Below are 21,007 nucleotides of genomic sequence, written 5' to 3'. Positions count from 1 at the left end.
AATAATTAATTTGCATAATTGCAAAAAGTAGTATGGGTAGTTATTTAGTTATCAACTACTACTATGGTCATCAACTCAGTGTAAGAGAAAAGTTCGACCAACTATTACATTATTGTTGTGAATGCTGAAAGAGTACGTATACTGTTTGATTATGCGAAATTTAGGCACCAATATACTAATTTGAATGAAAAGTTCGAGAAAACGATAATGAAGATATACTCAAGAGTTTTTGTGAAGTTTCCCATTTTGTTGTTGAAGTTATGTGACAAAGTGCAATTTTATTGACAACTTTAGAATGCAAAGTACTTTGTACCATATCACCTAATCGGTCTCGAAAATTCATATGAGTGGGATGAGTCTGGACTTTGGAGGTTATGGTTGTGACCTGGTTGTGGAATTGTGGTTGTAGTCAACAATAGAAGAAAACAAGGGTTGAGGTTGTGAGAGGGGGGGGGGGGGGGAGGGGAGGAAGTGATCTAAATGTAGAAATTGTATTTGGTATTAAAAATATTACCAAATATAGTAACATTGCAGGTTTATGATGTTTTCTTAAAAGAGAGGTTGTAAGAAAAAACATACGGAGTATTCATATTGAATCTTTTTGGTTTCAATACATAATTTCAAAATACCAATTTCTATAGAAAGAATTAATAGTAAAATATTAGCTAAATTAATGGCCAAAGTTAGCATTGGCTAACACATACAATCAAAATGAAACAGCTAAAAAACACCTTAAAAAAGCAAGAAGTTTGTTAGAGGGAGTAAGAAGTTTTTTTTTTTGCTTTTAACGTTGCTTGGAAAGTGGTAGATGGTTGGTTCACTTGGCTAGTTTGATAGGTTGTTTATATTAATCGGTTATTTGACTTTTATTTGTTTAAAAAACATGTTTGATTGAAGAAAAAATCAATAGCTAAAGCTACTCCAAATAACATTTTCATTTTGGATTAATCAGCCGGTTAGAAAAGCCATTTACTAAATGTATAATTTCTTTAGCTTTTTGATCAAATTAAAGAGCTAAAAGCCAATCAAAAGCCCATTGCCAAACAACGTCATTACGTATTACATTATTTACTTCACGAGGCCGGCGATGCGGCAGACTGTGAGGTCTTTTCTCACACATAATAGGGGTAGGGACTAGGGACAATACCATTTCGTTTTAAAAAGACCATTTCTTTTTAAAAAAAAGAGTACTATTTCATTTTAAAAAGTATAATTTCTAAATAAAAAAAGTATCATTTCGTTAAGAAAGCACCATTTCTTTTTAAAAAAAAAACTTTTTCTATTCTTTGTAGGATGAGAATCGATCCCAGAATCACCTAGAATAGGGATGGAAGCTCTAACCAACTGAGCTATCAATCACTCTCACAAAATTAAACTTTTTACTTACTCATTATTTCACAAAATTAAACTTTTTACTTACTCATTATTTCACGTATTACTAGTATCATGTTAATAACATATCCTAATTTAAATATGTTTGTATCCGTTCGTTTCCGCTTTGGTCTAACTTGGTAAATTTTTGAAAATGTCAAACCAATGTAGGGTAATTTGGTCAATGGCCTCAGTAACACGGGAACTAATCTTTGCAACTTTGGAGACGATTTGCCATTGCTACTACGCTGGCATGCTGATTATGCAAGAGTCTGCTTGAATTGGAGGTCGTGCCGCCATTGATTTTCAAACTTAGCAAAGATGAAGCTTCTCTGCTCTTCTCTCTTGTCCAAGACACTGGTACTTCTTCCTTAATCCTTTTAATCACCATTCTGCTTTAGTTCTTATTTGCATGAATAGTTAAGTTGTAATTCGACTCCAAAATGTGATCAATTTTGTCCACTTTCGGTGTTGTTTCGTATGCAAGAACCCTAATTTGTCTAATTGAGGCGGCGGGATTAAAAATTGGGGGTTGTTTCTTCTCCACTTGTTGTTTTGTATGAAGAAACCTAATTTGTTTGATTGAGTGAGTGGGATTAAAAAATTAATACATTTGCTTAATTGGCATGTATGATAATTAATGTTTGATTTACCTTAATATTTCCACTTATAGTCTTTATATGCACCCTTAGTACTCCGTATATCATATCATTATTTGTTAATTTTTTCCCAATTCATTTAATATTCCATTAAAATTTTAAGGAGCTCTGAAATTCTAGTCAAGATATTACTTCGTATGAAGGAAAGAGTTGGTTTAATGGGTTGGTTGAGTTTCGTGATCAGGAAGGTAAGTACGAACTTGTTCATAAAGTTTGGAGTTGTATGATAAATTGATAATTTTATGAGATGTTCATACACTTATTTATTAATATGGACAGACTAAGACACATATCAGTCGAATTTCACCAACCCATTTTGCTACAATTTCAGTATATAAATGCCCAGAAATTGGTGGCAATCATCAGAATTCAAAAATCCAGTATATTGCTTTTCGAAATCCTAGACGCCTTACGCTCCTTCGGCGAAGCTGTATTCGATCCTGGTGACATTAGTTTCTGTATTGTCTAATGCCAAGCGTCTACGACAACAATCTGGACAAGACCCCGTCATCTATGGAGACAAATGGCAACGGTGGCCACAAACTGGGGGAGGTTTCCGCACGTGTTGTGCCATTGATGGATGCCGTGGTGAAGGTGTTTTGTGTTCATTCAATGCCCAATTATTCTCTTCCGTGGCAGAGGCAGAAGCAAGATAGTTCCTCAAGTAGTGGATTTGTCATTTCAGGGAGGAGAATTTTGACAAATGCTCATTCAGTGGTACACTACACTCAGGTTAAGCTCAAGAAGCGGGGTTCTGATACTAAGTACTTGGCCACTGTACTTGCTGTTGGGACTGAATGCGATATTGGTATGAAGTTACGAGCTTTATTGATTTATTTTTGTTTAAACTAATTGATACCTTTGTTAGGAGCTTTATTTTTTTGAATCTTTGTTTGGTATGAAAGTTTTTTTTTGTACGCAATGGGTTGAAGGAAAAATAAATACTATTGAGATATACTACAATAATTTAGATGGATTCTTTTATAGGCCGGCTTTGGCAGGTCGGATGTGTTACTGTTGGTTACTGTATCATGTATGCACTATCCTGCAAATTGTTAGAGAGATTGTTTACGAATGACTATTATTTCTTGTTGTTATTGGCTGAACTTGCTGACTGCTATAAGTCCAATTCCTTCACAGGTTTTTAAATTTTCAAGTGTGGATAATGGGTTTGGGTCTCATAAGTTTCTGGATAAAATTTATGCATGTGGTTTTGCAGCTTTGCTGACCGTCAAAGATGATGAATTCTGGGAAGGTGTTTCACCAGTGGAGTTTGGTGAATTGCCTGCTCTTCAGGATGCTGTAACTGTTGTGGGTTACCCAATAGGAGGAGATACTATCTCTGTCACCAGTGGAGTTGTCTCACGCAGGGAGATCCTCTCTTACGTTCATGGGTGGTCTGAGCTATTAGGCTTGCAGGTTATGCATACAGGATTCTTGTTTTCGTGGTTAACTTTGGCCTTGCATTCACTTTCTGATTTTTATTTCAATGCGGCTGTTGTAGGTGGATGCTGCCATAAACTCCGGAAATTCTGGTGGTCCAGCCTTCAACGACAAAGGCAATTGCGTAGGCATTGCATTTCAGTCAATGAAACAGGAAGATGCCCAAAATATTGGTTATGTTATTCCTACACCTGTCATCATACACTTTATTCAAGATTTTGAGAGGAATGGATCATATACTGGTATAGTTCAACTGACAAGTTTGGCTGTTATATTTCTTATTTTGCTGTGATGTTCTTTTAAGATACACTTGGAAACTGTTTAAGTAACTTCGTTTTTGTTTATTCTGGTGTCTAATTCAAAATGTGTTTCATCTAATGCAAAATATGTATTCTTCTCAGGGTTCCCAATTCTTGGGTTTGAGTGGCAAAAGATGGAGAATCCGGACTTACGCATAGCAATGGGTATGAAATCTGATCAAAAGGGAATACTTGTCACACGAGTTGAAGCTACTGCTCCCGAATCTGAGGTTTTGGAGTCATCAGATGTTATCCTGAGCTTTGATGGGGTTGGTATTGGAAATGATGGAACAGGTAATTACGTTCTAAAATTGTTCTGCTCTCCCTTGACCCTTTCTAGGTTTATGTTTTCTGTAGTCTGTACTACTGCATACATTTTTGGTTTATATGCTCAGTTGCTCACCTTGTTTAATGCACACACACTTCAATGTCAAGTTGTTGGGCTTTGCCATTTTCTGGAACATACCTGTTTTAACTTGAAGCTGCCTAAGCCTAAGTGTCTGTATACTGGTAACATATACTAACACAGCCACCTAGGTGATAGGAAGAGTAAATGTAAAATTGATGCTCAAATGCTCTTACAGCATTTATTCAGTCCTTTGCTTTTCCGCACTTCCCTAGATTCATCCAACTCACATGCTGGTTATATACTTCAAAGCTCACGCCTCAAGATGTCCTTTAGTACATGGCATTATGGCTTTGATGATAGTTGCATTTTGTACCTTATTTATATGAAATTGCTTTCCTGTTGAGGTTCTATTGAGATTTATTAACATACAGTCCTCTCCTAAAATATTTGAAGTTTGAGATCCCTGCTTAATCGTTTGTTTAGAACAAAGGAGACGTCAACCATACAAATTATATAGCGACAAAATACGTGTTAATTTTTTTTAGGTCAGTTTTAAAGGAGATACAAAATATGGATGTCATTGTTAAGGTGGATAAGTTACATTTCTTAGACTGTTCACTTCAGTTGCAATTGTTCCCCTTGGGTAATCTGGGTAAATAGCAAATAAACCAACAAAAGCCAGTGACCTACTGTAAGTAGTACTGTGTCCAGTTTCACATGTGCTAAGATATTATCGGTCCCGGGAAGCGTAAAACCATTTTTCCAATCAATTCTTGTCTGATGATGGCAATCCTGTTTGAATTATTTTTACTGTTTGGTGGCCTTTAAGTTTTACTCATGTAACCCCCCTTAAATAAGCAACTTTCTAAATTCATGGGAATGAAATAAAATTACTTAAGGCAACTAAAGGTTCATGGAGGTAACATAACACAGCTTTTCTGTTTTCCGTTTTCCATGGAAGTTGAAGTTCAACAGTTGGTTGTATGGTTGTACCCATACAAACTAGTTCATAAGTATTTTATAACTTATATGTTTGAGGTTTGGATCTTTTTTAGTGCAAATGTGTACCTCCTTTCTTCTAGGCACATGCCTTATGCTGGGTTCCAAGATTCCGTATGGCTTCACTGTCATGCCTCTTAGAGTTCCGACATGCAATTTCAAAGTCAGGAACAAATATTTCTTTAGCAAAATGTTTTCTGCCTTTTGCCTGCTTCTTTAATCTCTTGCTGACATTTTGAGATTGTTATCTTGGTGTAACTTGCGAAGACTACTTTGCTGAAAGGAATAAATTCCATTTTATGCATTGAAAAGATTGATTGGATAGGTTGAACCAACTATATTTTTGTTGTTGACATCAAATCAACTTAAGTTGAAAGTTATCTTTAAAATAGTGAGTGGTTTATGCAGTATTGCAACCACAACTAATGCTGTGTCTATCTTTTCATAGTTCCTTTCAGGCATGGAGAGCGTATAGGTTTTAGTTACCTTTTATCCCAGAAGTATACTGGAGATAATGCCGAAATTAAGGTACTCCGGGATTCAGTGATGCACAAATTCAACATCAAACTTGATACTCACAAGAAGATCATTCCTGCGTGTACTGAGGATGGACCTCCGTCATATTACATACTCGCAGGATTAGTTTTTACTGTCGTCTCATTCCCTTATCTCCAATCAGAGGTCTCATTCTGTTCTCTCCCCCCCCCCCCCCCCCCCCCCTCTCTTTCTCTATGTGTATGTATGTTACTCTGTGCATATATAATCACAACCCGCTGTACCTGTATATCTGTGTGTTCGCTGCTGTAACTTTTATTTTGATGGAATCTCCCAGCATTTCTCACCTCTGAAAGGAAGATTTACCCTCAAATTAACCCTTACTACCCAGTAATACCTGTACCTGTTCTTGAACCATGTTTAAGGAGGGTTGGGGCTGGAGGTATGGGAGTCAGGGACTGGGACTTTATTTGGATGTGGTATCCAATTTCCCCGAATGTGGAACAAAGGGTTTACATCATAGATTCATAGGTAGTCGTTATATTCTTTCATCTTGTTGTTTTGGAACCCTTACCTTTGTCAGGCAGTATGTGTTAATAGATTAACATGCAATTGGTTCAGGTAGTCTCAAATAATCAAGTGACTAGTTGATGCCTTGATGGTTGATACATTTGATAATTGCTTAACAAAACTGGATTTCTTCAGAACACATTAGTTGCTGTTGAATCTGGATTGACATTTGATGTTTTATGCTCATTGGATTCTCAAGATTTTTGCTGTTGACCTAAAACTAAGCTGACATTTGAAATTCGGAACTGATATGATGCGACCCATAATTCACCTCCAACTTGCTCATCTATATTGGCTCTAGGTATCCAGTGTCCAGACTTTGTATTTGATTTCATTGTCTCACGAAAAGCAGCTGCTGCAGTGCTAATTAAGAAGTTACTTTAGTTTTCTGAAGATTATCACCTGTTCAATTTCTATCTCAAGAGTGTTTATGCAACTTTTAAGCTTTAAGATGCAGCCAATTTCCAGCTCTGATTTTACAAATTTTTTTTTTCTGTATGAACTAATGGCAGTATCCAGACCCTTCTGATATTCCTGTTGAGATTTTGCACAAGCTTGAGCATTCAATGGCACAATCAAAAGATGAAGAGCTTCTTGTTATATCTCAGGTTCAGTATCTTCCTCCTCGACACCACCCTGAAGAAAATTAAACAATTAACACATGAGTGTATATATATATATATATATATATATATATATATATATATATATATATATATATATATACTTGCATAGAAGAAGCTTTTTAGAATTTTCAAGTTGTCACGACTAGCTAGTTTTATGAAATTCGGTTTACATTAAAATTTTGAAAACTATCTTATTTGTGGCATCGCATGCCAAACCATAATTTTTTTTCTAACATGGTTATATGGTTGGTGTTTAATGTATTTTGTAGTTTTGCTGTGGTTTATGGTGGTGGTTGTAATTTGTAAACTTGTAAAAATGACATAAAAATCATTGTATTGCCCTTGATGTTGCACTTGTGATGTTGAAGAGTTGTTAGGCACTTAGGCTAGGATATTATACGTAGTAGCGTTAGAGTGATCTGGTAGTCACGAGTTTGAATCTTTGAAGTTTATTGAAATTAGATGATAATGAATTTTGAGCATGACATTGAAATTAGATGAGGGTGCATGAGCTAATACAATAATGGAGCCTCTAGTGCAATTGTTCATCCACCATTTGCGGCTGATGATTTCTTAAAATGGGAATTGTATCTCGTGTCACAGTTTTGAGTATCCCTGATTGCTCCTCGAACTCCAATTGCAGAATTGATGCTGTATGCAGATTCTTAGATAGGGGTGGTCTTCTCTAGAGGAGTCCAAGTTTATTTTTATTTGGTCCCTCCTTTTATGTGGGAGACGAACTTAAAAGATATTTAGGATTTGAAAAAAAAAACAGAGTTGGTTAGCTATGTAGTGGATCAGGTTTGGGTAGCAGGTGGCTACTGATAGATAAGAGTCGTCGGAGAGGGCATACATGGTGCTGGCCAACACACTGGCCAAGGCAGTCGGGCTTTTTGAGACATTAGCCCCTGCACAAGTGCACATGTTGTCCACCAAGTTATTGGTGCCATCTTAATACCCAGGTTTAACTTGTTCAGTCTATTACAAACATTTTAAAAGTTCATCTCAAATTTAGCATTGGTTTTATTTAGAATGGATATTTTTGTTTATTTTAGAAGTGGAGAGGTGTTTCTGTTTCTAAGAATGCGTTGTAACAAGTTATCTGCTATACCTATCATTAATTTCTTAATGTATTATACGTAAACTTATTTAAATGAAGATACTGTGTATGAATTGTAAGTTGAAATCATACGACGTGCAAGTGAGTCAAGCTAGAGAAATTGAGGAACACAAATTTGAGGAAGTTGTGATTGATTTACAGTCATTTTCAACTTATGACTTGTCATCTCACAATCAATTGGCCTAAATTGAGATTGTCTTTTTCTCACTATTGTTGCAACATTTAGCACATGGCAAATTATTGTGGAGTTGTGATTGCTTATGTATTTCTTATTTTTGTCTCCTTATTTATAGGTTCTTGTAGCTGACATCAACATCGGATATGAAGATCTTGCTAACGCTCAGGTATCTATTGGCTTTCCCTTAGAACTTAAGAAGTACCTTTCATACCTGTTCTTTGCTCTACCACTTATGGGTGATGTACGTGACCGTTTTCATTTTGCTGCTTTCATGTCAGGTTCTTGCTGTCAATGGTAACCCCGTGAAGAACTTAAAAAGCTTGGCAAGTATGGTGGAGTCCTGCAACGATGAATTTTTGAAGTTCGATCTAGAATTCAACAAGGTACTCATTTCACTCCTCTTTTAAGCTTATCCATAGCATCACATATGCAATCTTAGATATTAGCATGAATACATGCGAAAGCAGTTTACGATTGATCACTGTGTTTCTTATGACAGACAGTCATTCTTCGGACGGAGACTGCTAAAGCTGCTACTGCAGATATCCTGGCTACACACTGCATACCTTCTGCAATGTCTGACGATCTTAAATCATATGCTGAAGTTTGAAGCTCAGATTTCCAGTTGCAGTTGTTTTACCTGATGTATATTTCTTCACCTATTTAGACAATAGTCTGCAAGAATTCTGTTTACACAAGCAAATCAGTCATCACAATTGAGAAGTGTATTTGATAAATTTATTGTACTCCCCATAAGTTGGTTATTTTACCATTTTTGAGAGTGAGCCAGTTATTTGTAACTTAACACATTGTTAAGTGAAATAATTATCCTTTCTCCATTCAGTTTAAATTCTATGTCCCGTAATTGTGCCCCACCCCTTTTCATTGGTCCAACTAGAATAAATTGATTTTTTTTTGATAAGGAAAGGAAAACCAGGTTAATTAGTCCCTTTGAAAGGGATAACCTAAAGCATTCTTGCGGATGATAAGGGAAAGGGAAGGATCAAAAGACGAAAACCAAAGCGACATAGAAATACAAGAGCTTCCTTTTGCCGCCATAAAATCAGCCGCTTGATTAGCCTCCCGATAGCAATGGTTGATCACAAAATTATCGGTGTTGGATAAGTCCGCCAGAGAGTCTCCAATGAGGCCATTAATTTCCCACGGGACCTGCCACACACGATTCATGGAATTGATCACCACCAAATTATCTCCCTCAATGATCAAATTTTTGCAGTCCAACGCCATTGCACTTTTGATGCCTTCTCTGAGTGCACAAGCTTCTGCAAATAGGATAGAGCCTTCTGGATGCAACACCTTTGCTCCCGCAAGGATGAGATCACCTTTCTCATTTCGAATCACATAACCCAAACTTGTGGAAGTAGATCCTCTTTTAGCACCATCGAAATTCAGTTTCAAGAAACCTGGAGGTGGACAAGACCACGCCACTTCTTTGATTATATTATGTCTTTTCTGACCTTGATGCTCTGTGGCACTATTTTGATCTTCCATACTAGAGAGAGTTCTAAAATGATTACAAATAAGATTGTAATTATCAGTGATAGAAATGCACTCATTACGAAAAACTAAAGCATTCCTAGCAAACCAAATATGCCACCAAGTAGTAGCAATCCTTGATGTTCCCTCCCAACCTAAAGAAGTCTTGAAACGTAGCAGGTTTTCTAGCAATGAGGCATTGGGACTAACAGGGGGGTAGCCCAACCTTGATTGAGATGGAGTTTAACAAAAAGATCAACACCATAAGGGCAATAGAGAAAGAGGTGGGAGCTATCCTCTGTGTAATGTGAACAAAATTGACATTGGAGAGGTACTGCTACATGACTACGAAATAATCTTTCTTTGGAGGGGAGAGCATCATTACAGATTTTCCATAAGAAATTCTTTACTTTTGGAACAACATTGAGTTTCCAAATCCAACTAAAACACACTTTATTTTCGGGAGCTAGAGATAGGCCTTGGACAAGACAAGCAGCAGATTTTGTGGAAAAACTGTCACTAGGGTCAGGCCCCCTAAATAATTTGTCAGGAATATTATTTCTAGGAATCGGAATGGACTCAATTTTGGAAACCAAATGAAGAGGCATGATGTGTTTAAGTTTATCAATATCCCATTGATTATCCAAGGAAATGAAATCTGCCACCTTAAGATTATGAAAAGTGGTGGGAATGATGACCTGGTCAGCTATAGGGGAAGGGAAGGCCCAATTATCCTTCCAAAAATCAATATCCTTCCCATTCCCCACTTGCCAACGAATTCCTTTTAGGAAGAGAGGCTTTAACTTCGTCAAATTACGCCACTGCCAGGAACAATTTGAGGAGGGGGCATAATCAAATAAAGATATATTCTTTAGGTATTTCCTTTAGACAAGTTGAACCCAGAAGTTTGAAGGATAAGTGATGATTCTCCAAAGAAGTTTTAACTGCATAGCTGTATTATTTACTTCTGCCTTTCTAAAGCCTAAACCCCCTAAACATTTTGGCTTACAAATCCTATCCCAACTTATTAAATTTGGTGCTTTAGAAAAAGTATCCCTGTTCCAGAAAAATTGTCTATATACTTTGTCTAGCTTTGAGTTTAGGGTACTAGGAAGTGTGAAGCTCTGCATTTGGTAATTAGCTTTGGAGGCTAAATTGGATTGGATAAGAACTGTTCTACCTGCTTGTGATAGTGAATTTGCCTTTCACTTTGTTAATTGGTTTTGGGTTGAAGTGAGAATACTTGAAAAAGTTTCATTGGTGACTCTACTGTCTATAATAGGACATCCTAGGTAATTTCCCAGAGAGCTAGATTCTTCCATTTGAAGTATTCTCTTGAAGTCATCTCTTTCAATTTGACTAACATTTTTGGTACATTGAAAGGCCGATTTATTGAAATTCACAAGCTGACCAGACATCTTGAAGTATTTATCAAGGATATTCTTGATAATGGTGCAGCTCTGGGAGGATGCTTTGGCAAAAATCATGGTATCATCCGCAAACGTAAGAAAAGGAATTTTCATTCGCGAATGACCTGGCGTTACAACTTCCGGACACTCATGCCCGATCGCGAGACTGCCTGTTGAACGAGCCTCTGTAATACCTCATCAGACAGGTAGCGGAAGCAGAATATAAAGATCGGCGTTCCTCCACCCAGCAGGATGCTCATTGACAATCCTTTTGTTCTCTGTACTTGACTCACATAAATCAATGGCACAAAGAGTTCCACCTCTCGGTGCGGCATCAGCCGGAACGCGGAGAGGATTTCCCTCAAACAAAGATGGGCGCGGGCCTTGCTCAGCAGTCTGGCTGACGGGATGCTGTTATGAACAAGCTTTTCTAAAAAAACCTGGTGCAAGTATTTGGGACGAAAACACTGTTTAAGGTGCGAGATTTTAGTCTCTGTTCTCGACAATCCGAAGATCGGGTCTGATTCTCCATAAAAAAAAATGTTTTGAATTTGTTTTCAAAATTCTCCTGAAGACGGGTGCGACGGGAAGAAGTGGCATTTGGAAGTGTTGCTGACTTAACATTTCGAACCCTCCGCGGAGCTCTACCCTGCCCGCATTTCCTTTTTTTTGAAGGGGGTCGCAGAAATGTCATAGATGGGCTAGCTTTTTTATGGAGCGGCCCGGGCAACGGATTGGTGCCGACGGCCCCTCGGCTCCACGCGGGCCGAACTCCTAACAGGATTGAAGTCCACGGCCGGATCGACCTATAATAAGTCTTTTCTTTGCTGGCTTGACTCCAGAAGAAAATGGTAGAGAAATTCGGCATGGTGCTCACTAAACCTCCGGGGAAGGTTTTTGGTGACAACACCTGGAGATATCAGAAGTGAGAATGCTGACATGAGTAACGATAAATCCTGTGCAAACCTGAAGCGAGAGAGAGCTTCTCGGTAGAGGTAGTCAAGCTAAGAGCTAGAAAGTAGCAACCCGTTACACCTATAAGCTTGTGACCATTAATACTATGGTAACTTAAATTTCTAGCAAGGAGCTCTGCACAGGATAAAAAGGTATGGCGATAATGGATCGCCTTGCCTAATACCTCGAGATGGAAACAATTGGTCTGTTGGGGTGCCATTTACTAGTACAGAAAAAGAGACTGAGGTAATGCATTCTCTTATCCAATTTATCCATATTTCATGGAAGCCTAGTTTTGACAATGTTTCTAGGACATAACTCCATTCTAAACGATCATAAGCCTTAATTTTCCATATCTAATTTAATCGCAATCCATCCACTTTTCCCCGTTTATTTTTAAAGGAGTGGAAAACTTCATGTGCTAGAAGAATATTGTCTTGTATTAGTCTTTCGGGAGTAAAAGCTCCTTGGAGTGGATGGATGAGTTTACCTAATACCACTTTTAATCTGTTTACTAAGACCTTCGAAATTATCTTATGGATCGTGGAGCAAAGGCTAATTGGCCGAAAATGGTTTGATGCTTATGGGTTTTCAATCTTAGGGATTAAAGCTATAAAGGTGTGGTTTACTTCCTTCAAAAGTTTTCCTGAGTGGAAGAAAGCCTTTACAGCTTTTGTTACCGAGTTGCCTACAATTGGCCAGAACTTTTGGAAAAAGAAAGGCGGGTATCCATCTGGACCTGGTGCTTTATCCGGGTCACATTGGAAAATAGCATCTTTAATTTCTTGGCTTGACACAGGCCTAATGAGCTCCAAGTTCTCCTCTTCTGAAATTAAGAGATCAAGGAGACTAAAATCAATCAAAAAGCTAGAATAAATTGATGATAATCTGATTTTTTTTCTTTTATAAAGAAAATACGGAGTACATTCCAATATTTGTTTTCCATACATAAATAATTTATACAAAAAGGATAGAAAAGAATAAAAATAAAGTAGATATATTTTTTTTAAAAAAAAATTGGCAGAAAAATTTTACACGAAAAAGTGAGTATCATTTATGATATCGGTTATAGTATAATGTACTTCTTAATAGATACTTCCTCCGTTCTTTTTTAAATGACACAATTATTTATGCACGTATGTCAATGCACGATTTCAAACATTAATATCTCTAATTGTATATCGGAAAAAATTATAAAAATTGATATTTAAATAATATTTACTGATACGAATCTAATAACACCCGACACGTTTATGTATAAACCACAAAAGGAAGTCAAAGGTGTTTGTGTGAATAGTGTCTAAAACCCCATTGTGTCATATAATTAAGAACAGAGGAAATATTAAATAGATCGATTCGTTTTCACTTTGGTCCACACTTGATAAATTTTTGACGATGTCAAACAAATGAAGGTTACTTTGGAAAATGACCTCGGTAACACGGTAACTATTATTTGCAACTTTGTTGCCAACTTGCCACTAATTATGTTGGCATGCTGGTTATGCTAGAGGTCTGCTTGAATCGGAGGTCAGGCCGCCATTGACCATTGTTGTTCAACATTAGCAAAGATGAAGCTTCTCCGCTCCTCTCTTTTGTCCAAAAAAACTGGTATTTCTTCCTTAATTGTTAACACAATTATGCTTTAATTCTTATTTGTGTATAGTTAAGCTGCAATTTGATTCCAAAATGTGATAAATTTTCTCCACTTTCGGTGTTATTTCTTATTTAAGAACCCTAATTTGTCTAATTGAGGGGGTGGGATTAATTTGGGGGTTCTTTCTCAAGTCATTTAATATCTCCACTTTCGGTGTTGTTTCGTATGATGAACCCTAATTTGTTTGATTGAGTGGGTGGGATTAATACATTTACTAAATTAGTATGTATGACGAATCATGAGTCGATCGGCGTAATTAATGTTTGATTTACCTTAATATTTCCACTTTTAGCTCTTGTATGCAGCCCTTAGTAGTTAGTATTTTTTTTTTTGGTGCTAGTAGTTAGTATATCATTTTCCTTTAAATATTGTTAATTCCCAAGTCATTTAATATTCCATTAAACTTTTAAGGTCTGAAATTCTAGTCAAGGTATTATAGAAGAAAGAGTTGGTTTAATGGGTGGGTTAAGTTTCGTGATCAGGAAGGTAATACGAAATTTGTTCATAAAGTTTGGAATTATATGATATGTTCATACACTGTTATTTAATATGAAAAGACTAAGACTTATATCTGTCGAATTTCACCAACCCAATCTGCAAAATTTTCAGTATTTAAATACCCAGAAATTGGTGGCAATAATCAGAATTCAGAAATCCAGTATATCCCTTTTCGAGATCCTAGACGCCTTACACTCCTTCATCGGAACTGCATCTTTATTCGACCCTGGTGACGTTGATTTCTGTGTTGTCTAATGCCGAGCCTCTACGACAATAATCTGGACAAGTCCCCATTATCTATGGAGTTGAATGGCGACGGTGGCCACAAACTGGGGGCGGTTTCTGCACGGGTTGTTCCATTGATGGATGCCGTGGTGAAGGTGTTTTGTGTTCATTCAAAGCCCAATTATTCCCTTCCGTGGCAGAGGAAGAAGCAGCGTAGTTCCTCAAGTAGTGGGTTTGTCATTGCAGGGAGGAGGATTTTGACAAATGCTCATTCAGTGGCACACTACACTCAGGTTAAGCTCAAGAAGCGGGGCTCTGATACTAAGTACTTGGCCACTGTACTCGCCGTTGGGACTGAGTGTGATATTGGTATGATATTTTTGGAATTGCTTTGACAATACTCTGAACTTATGATCTTTATTGGTTTATTTTTTAAAAGTTAATTGATACCTTTGTTTTGAATGTCTTTTTGGTATTTGTTTTTGCATGCACTGGGTTTAAGGAGAAATGACTATTGCTGAGATATACAAATAACAAAATTTAGATGGGTTCTTTTGTAGGCAGGTTTTTAGTCTTTTGGCAGGTCAGATGTATGCATTTGTGGCTCTTACTTGCAAATTGTTAGAGAGATTGTTTACACTCTAACTTACACGGGGAAAAGTATTAGTGTTAGCATTGTATTTTCTCTTCGCCTTATTTTCACTTATTTCAAGTCTAATAAGTTCATATAATATTAGTTAAGGCTAAGAAGTTTGAGTTAAGTTCAAGGCTAATAAGTCCATATAATATAAGTTCAAGACTAATAAGTTCAGATAATATAAGTCCAGGCTAATAAGTTCGGATAAGATAACTTCAAGATTAATACTTTCAGATAAGATAAGTTAAGTACAGAACTAATAAGTTCAGCTAATACAAGTTCAACGCAAATACGTTCAAATAAGATAAATGAAATTCAGGTAAAGAGAACACTCTTTAGAGGCTTTAAATTTGTGTATAATGGGCTTGGGTTGGTTTCAGAATTTTCCGGATAAAATTTGTGTGTGGGGTTTTACAGCTTTGCTGACGGTCAAAGATGATGAATTCTGGGAAGGTGTTTCACCAGTAGAGTTTGGCGAATTGCCTGCTCTTCAGGACGCGGTGACTGTTGTGGGGTATCCAATAGGAGGAGATACTATCTCTGTAACTAGTGGAGTTGTCTCACGCAGGGAGATCCTCTCGTATGTACATGGGTGGTCTGAGCTATTAGGCTTGCAGGTATGCATTCAGGATTCTTGTTTTCATGGTTAACTTTGGCCTTACTCGCTTTTACTGATTCCTTTTCCATGCTGCTGTTGTAGGTGGATGCTGCAATAAACTCTGGAAACTCTGGTGGTCCAGCCTTCAACGACGAAGGCAATTGCGTAGGCATTGCATTTCAGTCAATGAAACAGGAAGATGCGGAAAATATTGGTTATGTTATTCCTACACCTGTCATCATGCACTTTATTCAAGATTACGAGAGGAATGGAGCATATACTGGTAGAGTTCAACTGACAAATTTGGCCTTCTATTTTTTGAATTTTGCTGTGATGTTCTTTTAAAACACACTAGAACAACTGTTAAAGTAACTTCGTTTTGGTTTATTCTTGTGTCTGATTTATTTCATCTAATATTAGGTATATATTCTTCTCAGGGTTCCCAATTCTTGGGTTTGAGTGGCAAAAGATGGAGAATCCTGACTTGCGTGTAGCAATGGGAATGAAATCTGATCAAAAGGGTATACTTGTTACACGAGTTGAAGCTACTGCTCCTGAATCCAAGGTTTTGGAGTCATCAGATGTTATCCTGAGCTTTGATGGGGTTGATATTGGAAATGATGGAACAGGTAATTAAGTTTTAAAACTGTTCTGCTGTCCCCTTGACCCTTTAAGTAGAAAGGTGACAAACAGAATCCAGTGACCTTATTTAGTATTTTGCCTCCCTTTGTGTTAAGATTTTCTTGGTCCTGGGAAGCGTTTTGGTGTAAAACCATGTATCACGATCAATTCCAGTCTGTGGTGACATGCCTGCTCAAATTGTATTTTACTGTTTGGTTGCTTTTAAGTTTCACTTATGTAACTTCTCTTAAATAAACAACGTTCTAAATTTATGGGAACAAAATAAGTTACGGGGGCAACTAAGGGTTCAATGAAGGTGACGTAACAAAACATTTTCTATTTTACTTTTTCCATGGAAATTGAAGTTGGTACATTTAGTTGTACCCATACTGCCATTCAAACTAGCTCTTAAGTATTTTACACTGTATCTTACGAAGTACCTGTATTTATTTGGGGTTTGAAGTGTGGATCTTTTCAAAGTGCAAATGTAAACCTCCTTTTTGCTAGGCATATGCCTTATGCTAGATTTAAAGATTCCCTAAGGCTTCACTATCATGCCTCATAGTTGAATAATGGTGAAATTCAGCATGAGTTTCTAACTTTCTACATGTTGGAACATCAAATTTCGTTGTGCAATTTGCCAATTTCAAAGTCAGAAATATTTCTGTAGCTGAAAGTGTTTGGTCCTAATTATGAGATTTATGAGTATGATGCCTGATTCTTTAATCCGTTTGCTGACACTTTGATGTTGTCATCTTGGTGTAACTTGCGAAAACTACCTTACTAAAAAGAAGAAATTCTAAATTATGCATTGAAAACATTGATTGGATAGGTTGAACCAATTATATATTTGTTGTTAACATAAAATTTCAACTTAAGTTGAAAGTTACTTTTAAAATAGTGAATAAAGTATGCAACATTGCATCCACAATTGACCCCCGTGTCTACCTTTCTGTAGTTCCTTTCAGGCATGGAGAGCGTATAGGTTTTACTTACCTTTTATCCCAGAAGTATACTGGAGATAATGCCAAAATTAAGGTACTTCGGAATTTGGTGATGCACGAATTCAACATCAAACTTGATACTCACAAGAAGCTCATTCCAGCGTGTACTGAGGATGGACCTCCATCATATTACATACTCGCAGGATTTGTTTTTACTGTTGCCTCAGTCCCATATCTCCAATCAGAGGTATCATTCAGTTCTCCCCCACCCCCCACTCACCTTCTTTCTCTATGTGTATGTATGTGTGAATGTGGCAAATATAAACACAACCCCCTTGTGCCTATATATCTTTGTTTTAGCTGCTGTAACTTTTATCTTGAGGAAATCTCTCAGTATTTCGCATCTCTATAGGGATCCAAAATTTACCCTCTAATTAACCCCCATTCTCCAAGTAATACCTGGGTCCGTTCTTGATCGTTGTCCTATGGGGGGGTTGGGGGTGCAGGTATGGGAATTGGGGAGTGGGACTTTATTTGGTGTGGTATGCTGGTATCCGACCTTCCTGATTGTGGAACAAAGGGTTTTCATCACATGTACTCTGTATATTCTTTCATCTTGTTGTTATGGAACCCCTACCTTTGCCAGGCTATTTGTTATTAGATTAATATGCAGTTTGTTAACGTAGTCCCAAGATAATAGTGTGACTAGTTGATGGTTCATATATTCGATAGCTGCTTAACAAAATAGGATTTCCTTTGACCACATTTAGTTGCTGTTGAATCTGGATTGAAACTTAATGTTTTATGCTCATTGGTTCTCATTATTTTTGTTATTGACCTAAAACTACGCTGATATTTGAAATCTGAACTGATATGACACTACACATAATTCACTCTCCAACTTGCTGATTTATATTGGCACTAATCAAGGCTTCAGCTGTCATAAAAAAAGAAGCATCTAGGCTTTATATTTAATTCAATTGTCTCAAGAACAGTAGCTGCTGCTGTGCTATTTAGGAAGTTTCTTTAGTTCGATGAAATTTCCTGTGCTTCAGGATTTTCTGAAGATTACCACCTGTTGAATTTCTATATCAAGAGTCAACTTTAAGATGCAGCCAATTTATATCTCTGAGTTTACAATATTTTTCTGTATCAACTAATGGCAGTATCCAGACCCTTCGGATGTTCCTGTTGAGCTTCTGCACAAACTTCAGCATTCAATGGCACAATCAAAAGATGAAGAGCTTCTTGTTATATCTCAGGTTCAGTATCTTCCTCCTGGACACCACCCTAAAGAATTTAAACAATTAAAACATGAGTGTATATAGATATTGTTTATATTAGCAATATGACTTGAAATGCTCAACTTATGACTTGCGTAGAAGAAGGTTTTAGAACTTTCAAGTTGTCACTACTCACTAGTGTTCTGCAATTCAGTTTACATTAAATTTTTAGAAACTATAGAAGAAAGTACTGCATGCCAAACCATTTTTTTTCTTCAAACTAGCATAACTTGAACATCATAAATGGCAGATTATAAGGAAGAAGATGATTGTATTAATAAGGTGGAAATTACAGCAAAATGTAATGATCATTCAAGCTTCCAAGAGGCTTGATTCGCTCCGAAATGAACTTTTTAAAGCTCTCAATTCGGTCATTCAATATTCAAAATGATTTCTCTTTCCCTAAACCCTCTTGTTGTTGCTCAAGCTAATACGCTACACATAACAGAATTTTTATGACACTTGTGCCCTTCCCCTATATGGCCTATACCCGATGCATTACATTGGTGGTTAATGTAGTTTGTAGCTTTGCTGTGGTTTTTGGCGGTGGTTGTAGAATTGACATAAAAATCATTGTATTTTCCGTGTTGCACTTATCATGTTGAAAAGTTGTTAGCTACAATATGCGTAGCAGTTGTTAGAGTTAGCTGGTAGTCACGAGTTTGAATCTTTTAAGTTAATTGAAATTAGATGATAATGAATTTTCAGCATGACATTGACGTGGCACAATCATATGGTTTTTATTCCTTCTTTGAATGTTACTTCAAAGGGAGGGTGTGTCTGTGTCTAAGACTATGTTGTAATGGGTTCATCTTCTATATGTATCGTTGATTTTCTTGATATGTTAGATGTAAGCTCATTAAATGGTAGATACTATGCCTCACTTGTAAATTCAAATCATTGGATATGCAAGTGAAAATGCTAGGGAAACAGAGCAACACATATTTGAGGAAGCAGTGATTTAAAGTCATTTAACTTAGGACCTGTCATCTCTCACCAATGGGCCTAAATTGTGATTTGTCTTTTCTCACTATTGGATATGCATAAGTTTCAACATTCAGCACATGGCAACTTATGGCCGAGTTGCTAATTGCTTAATAGTTACTTATTTTTGTCTCCTTAATTATAGGTTCTTGTAGCTGACATCAACATCGGATATGAACATCTTGCTAATGTTCAGGTATGCATTCGCTTTCCATTAAAACCTAGAAGTACCTTTCATACCTGGGTTGTCTATGTAACTTATTCATTTGTACTGATCATCTGAAATGTGGGTAATATGTGTGACCATATTCATTTTTCTGTTTTCCTATCAGGTTCTTGCTGTCAACGGCAACCCCGTGAACAACTTAAAAAGCTTAGCAAGTATGGTGGAGTCCTGCAACAATGAATTTTTGAAGTTCGATCTAGAATTCAACAAGGTCTCTTTTTCACTCCTCTTTAAGTTTATCCCTAGCATCACATATGCGATTTTAGATATTAGCATGAATACAGCTTACAAATTGATCAGTGTGTTTTTTTATGACAGGTAGTCATTCTTCGAACAGAGACTGCTAAAGCTGCTACTGCAGATATTCTGGCTACACACTGCATACCTTCTGCAATGTCTGACGATCTTAAATCATTCACTGAAGTTTGAAGCTCCGATTTCCTGTTACAGACTTACAGTTGTATACTTCTTCACCTACTCTTGTTGTCACACAATACTATAGTCTGCTAGAAATCTGTTTATACTCTATAAGCAAACGAGTCAATCACAGTTCACAAGTGTATTCAATAAATTTATTGTACAAAAGTTAGTTAATTTACCATTTCTGAGAGTGAATCTTTATTATTTGTAACTTAAACCGATTGTTCAGTGAAAGAATTATCCTTTGTTTCATTTGACAAGTACATAAAATAATGTCGGACATGAATAGGTTACTTTACGAATTAGGTAGGCATATAGTGTTGCTAATCAACGGAAGTGTAGTGTGCAACTTTTGGAAGGAAAGTTGCACACGACGAAAGCACTTCTATTTGCTACAAACAAACAAACAAACGACGACAGCCTGAAAAGCACATACGGAAGAGTACGTTAAAAACTCCTGCTTTTTAATGCTATGAAAGATAATGGCAGCCGACTGTGTACTGCTTTCTTTCCTACGCCGACCATATATTTTGATGTGAATACGTTGACAAAGTGTCCATTAAGTAAAGACATTAAACATGTAGGCTCCGTTCTCGTATCCTGATCTAATCTGATATTTCTAGTTTTCAGTCTGGTCTGATCTGATTCTTTCTGTCTTATCGGAGTGTTTTCTGTGAGTGTTTTTCTAAGAGTGTAATTTGTTTTTTCATGACTGATCTGGTCGGATTGATCTGAATTTGGAAAAAATAAGTAATAAACAATAAGAATAAGGTGAGAAGAATCAAACCGTACTCTTCTTCGTACAATTATCTGCTTTTTGGTCAAACGAGACTATGAATATATGACAGATAGTAATAAACAATAAAAATAAGGTGAATGGAACAAAACCGTACTCTTCTTCGTACAATTATCTTGCTTTTTGGCCAATTCATGTCCAACGATGCAATG

The 21,007-nt window shown here is 36.8% G+C and overlaps 2 protein-coding genes across 2 annotated transcripts; both read left to right on the top strand.

Annotated features, from left to right (window-relative positions):
- The first annotated feature begins 1,495 nt into the window (after positions 1-1,495).
- LOC110788126 (protease Do-like 9) lies at positions 1,496-8,959 on the top strand. Its single transcript, XM_021992771.2, has 10 exons — positions 1,496-1,731; positions 2,362-2,838; positions 3,250-3,449; positions 3,535-3,715; positions 3,875-4,066; positions 5,569-5,801; positions 6,698-6,793; positions 8,225-8,275; positions 8,388-8,492; positions 8,609-8,959. Exons 2-10 carry the CDS (start codon positions 2,499-2,501, stop codon positions 8,717-8,719), a joined length of 1,509 nt encoding a protein of 502 aa, XP_021848463.1. The 5' UTR covers positions 1,496-1,731; positions 2,362-2,498; the 3' UTR covers positions 8,720-8,959.
- A 4,451-nt stretch (positions 8,960-13,410) lies between these two features.
- On the top strand, positions 13,411-20,311 carry LOC110788129 (protease Do-like 9). The gene is made up of 10 exons (XM_021992774.2): positions 13,411-13,577; positions 14,233-14,715; positions 15,401-15,600; positions 15,684-15,864; positions 16,019-16,210; positions 17,161-17,393; positions 18,313-18,408; positions 19,559-19,609; positions 19,746-19,850; positions 19,958-20,311. Exons 2-10 carry the CDS (start codon positions 14,376-14,378, stop codon positions 20,066-20,068), a joined length of 1,509 nt encoding a protein of 502 aa, XP_021848466.1. The 5' UTR covers positions 13,411-13,577; positions 14,233-14,375; the 3' UTR covers positions 20,069-20,311.
- The last annotated feature ends 696 nt before the right edge of the window (positions 20,312-21,007 follow it).

The sequence above is a fragment of the Spinacia oleracea genome, chromosome 5, assembly GCF_020520425.1.
Source record: "Spinacia oleracea cultivar Varoflay chromosome 5, BTI_SOV_V1, whole genome shotgun sequence".
Lineage (NCBI taxonomy): Eukaryota > Viridiplantae > Streptophyta > Magnoliopsida > Caryophyllales > Amaranthaceae > Spinacia > Spinacia oleracea.
Note: the sequence above shows the minus strand (reverse complement) of the source record. Positions and strands in the feature narration are given on the sequence as shown.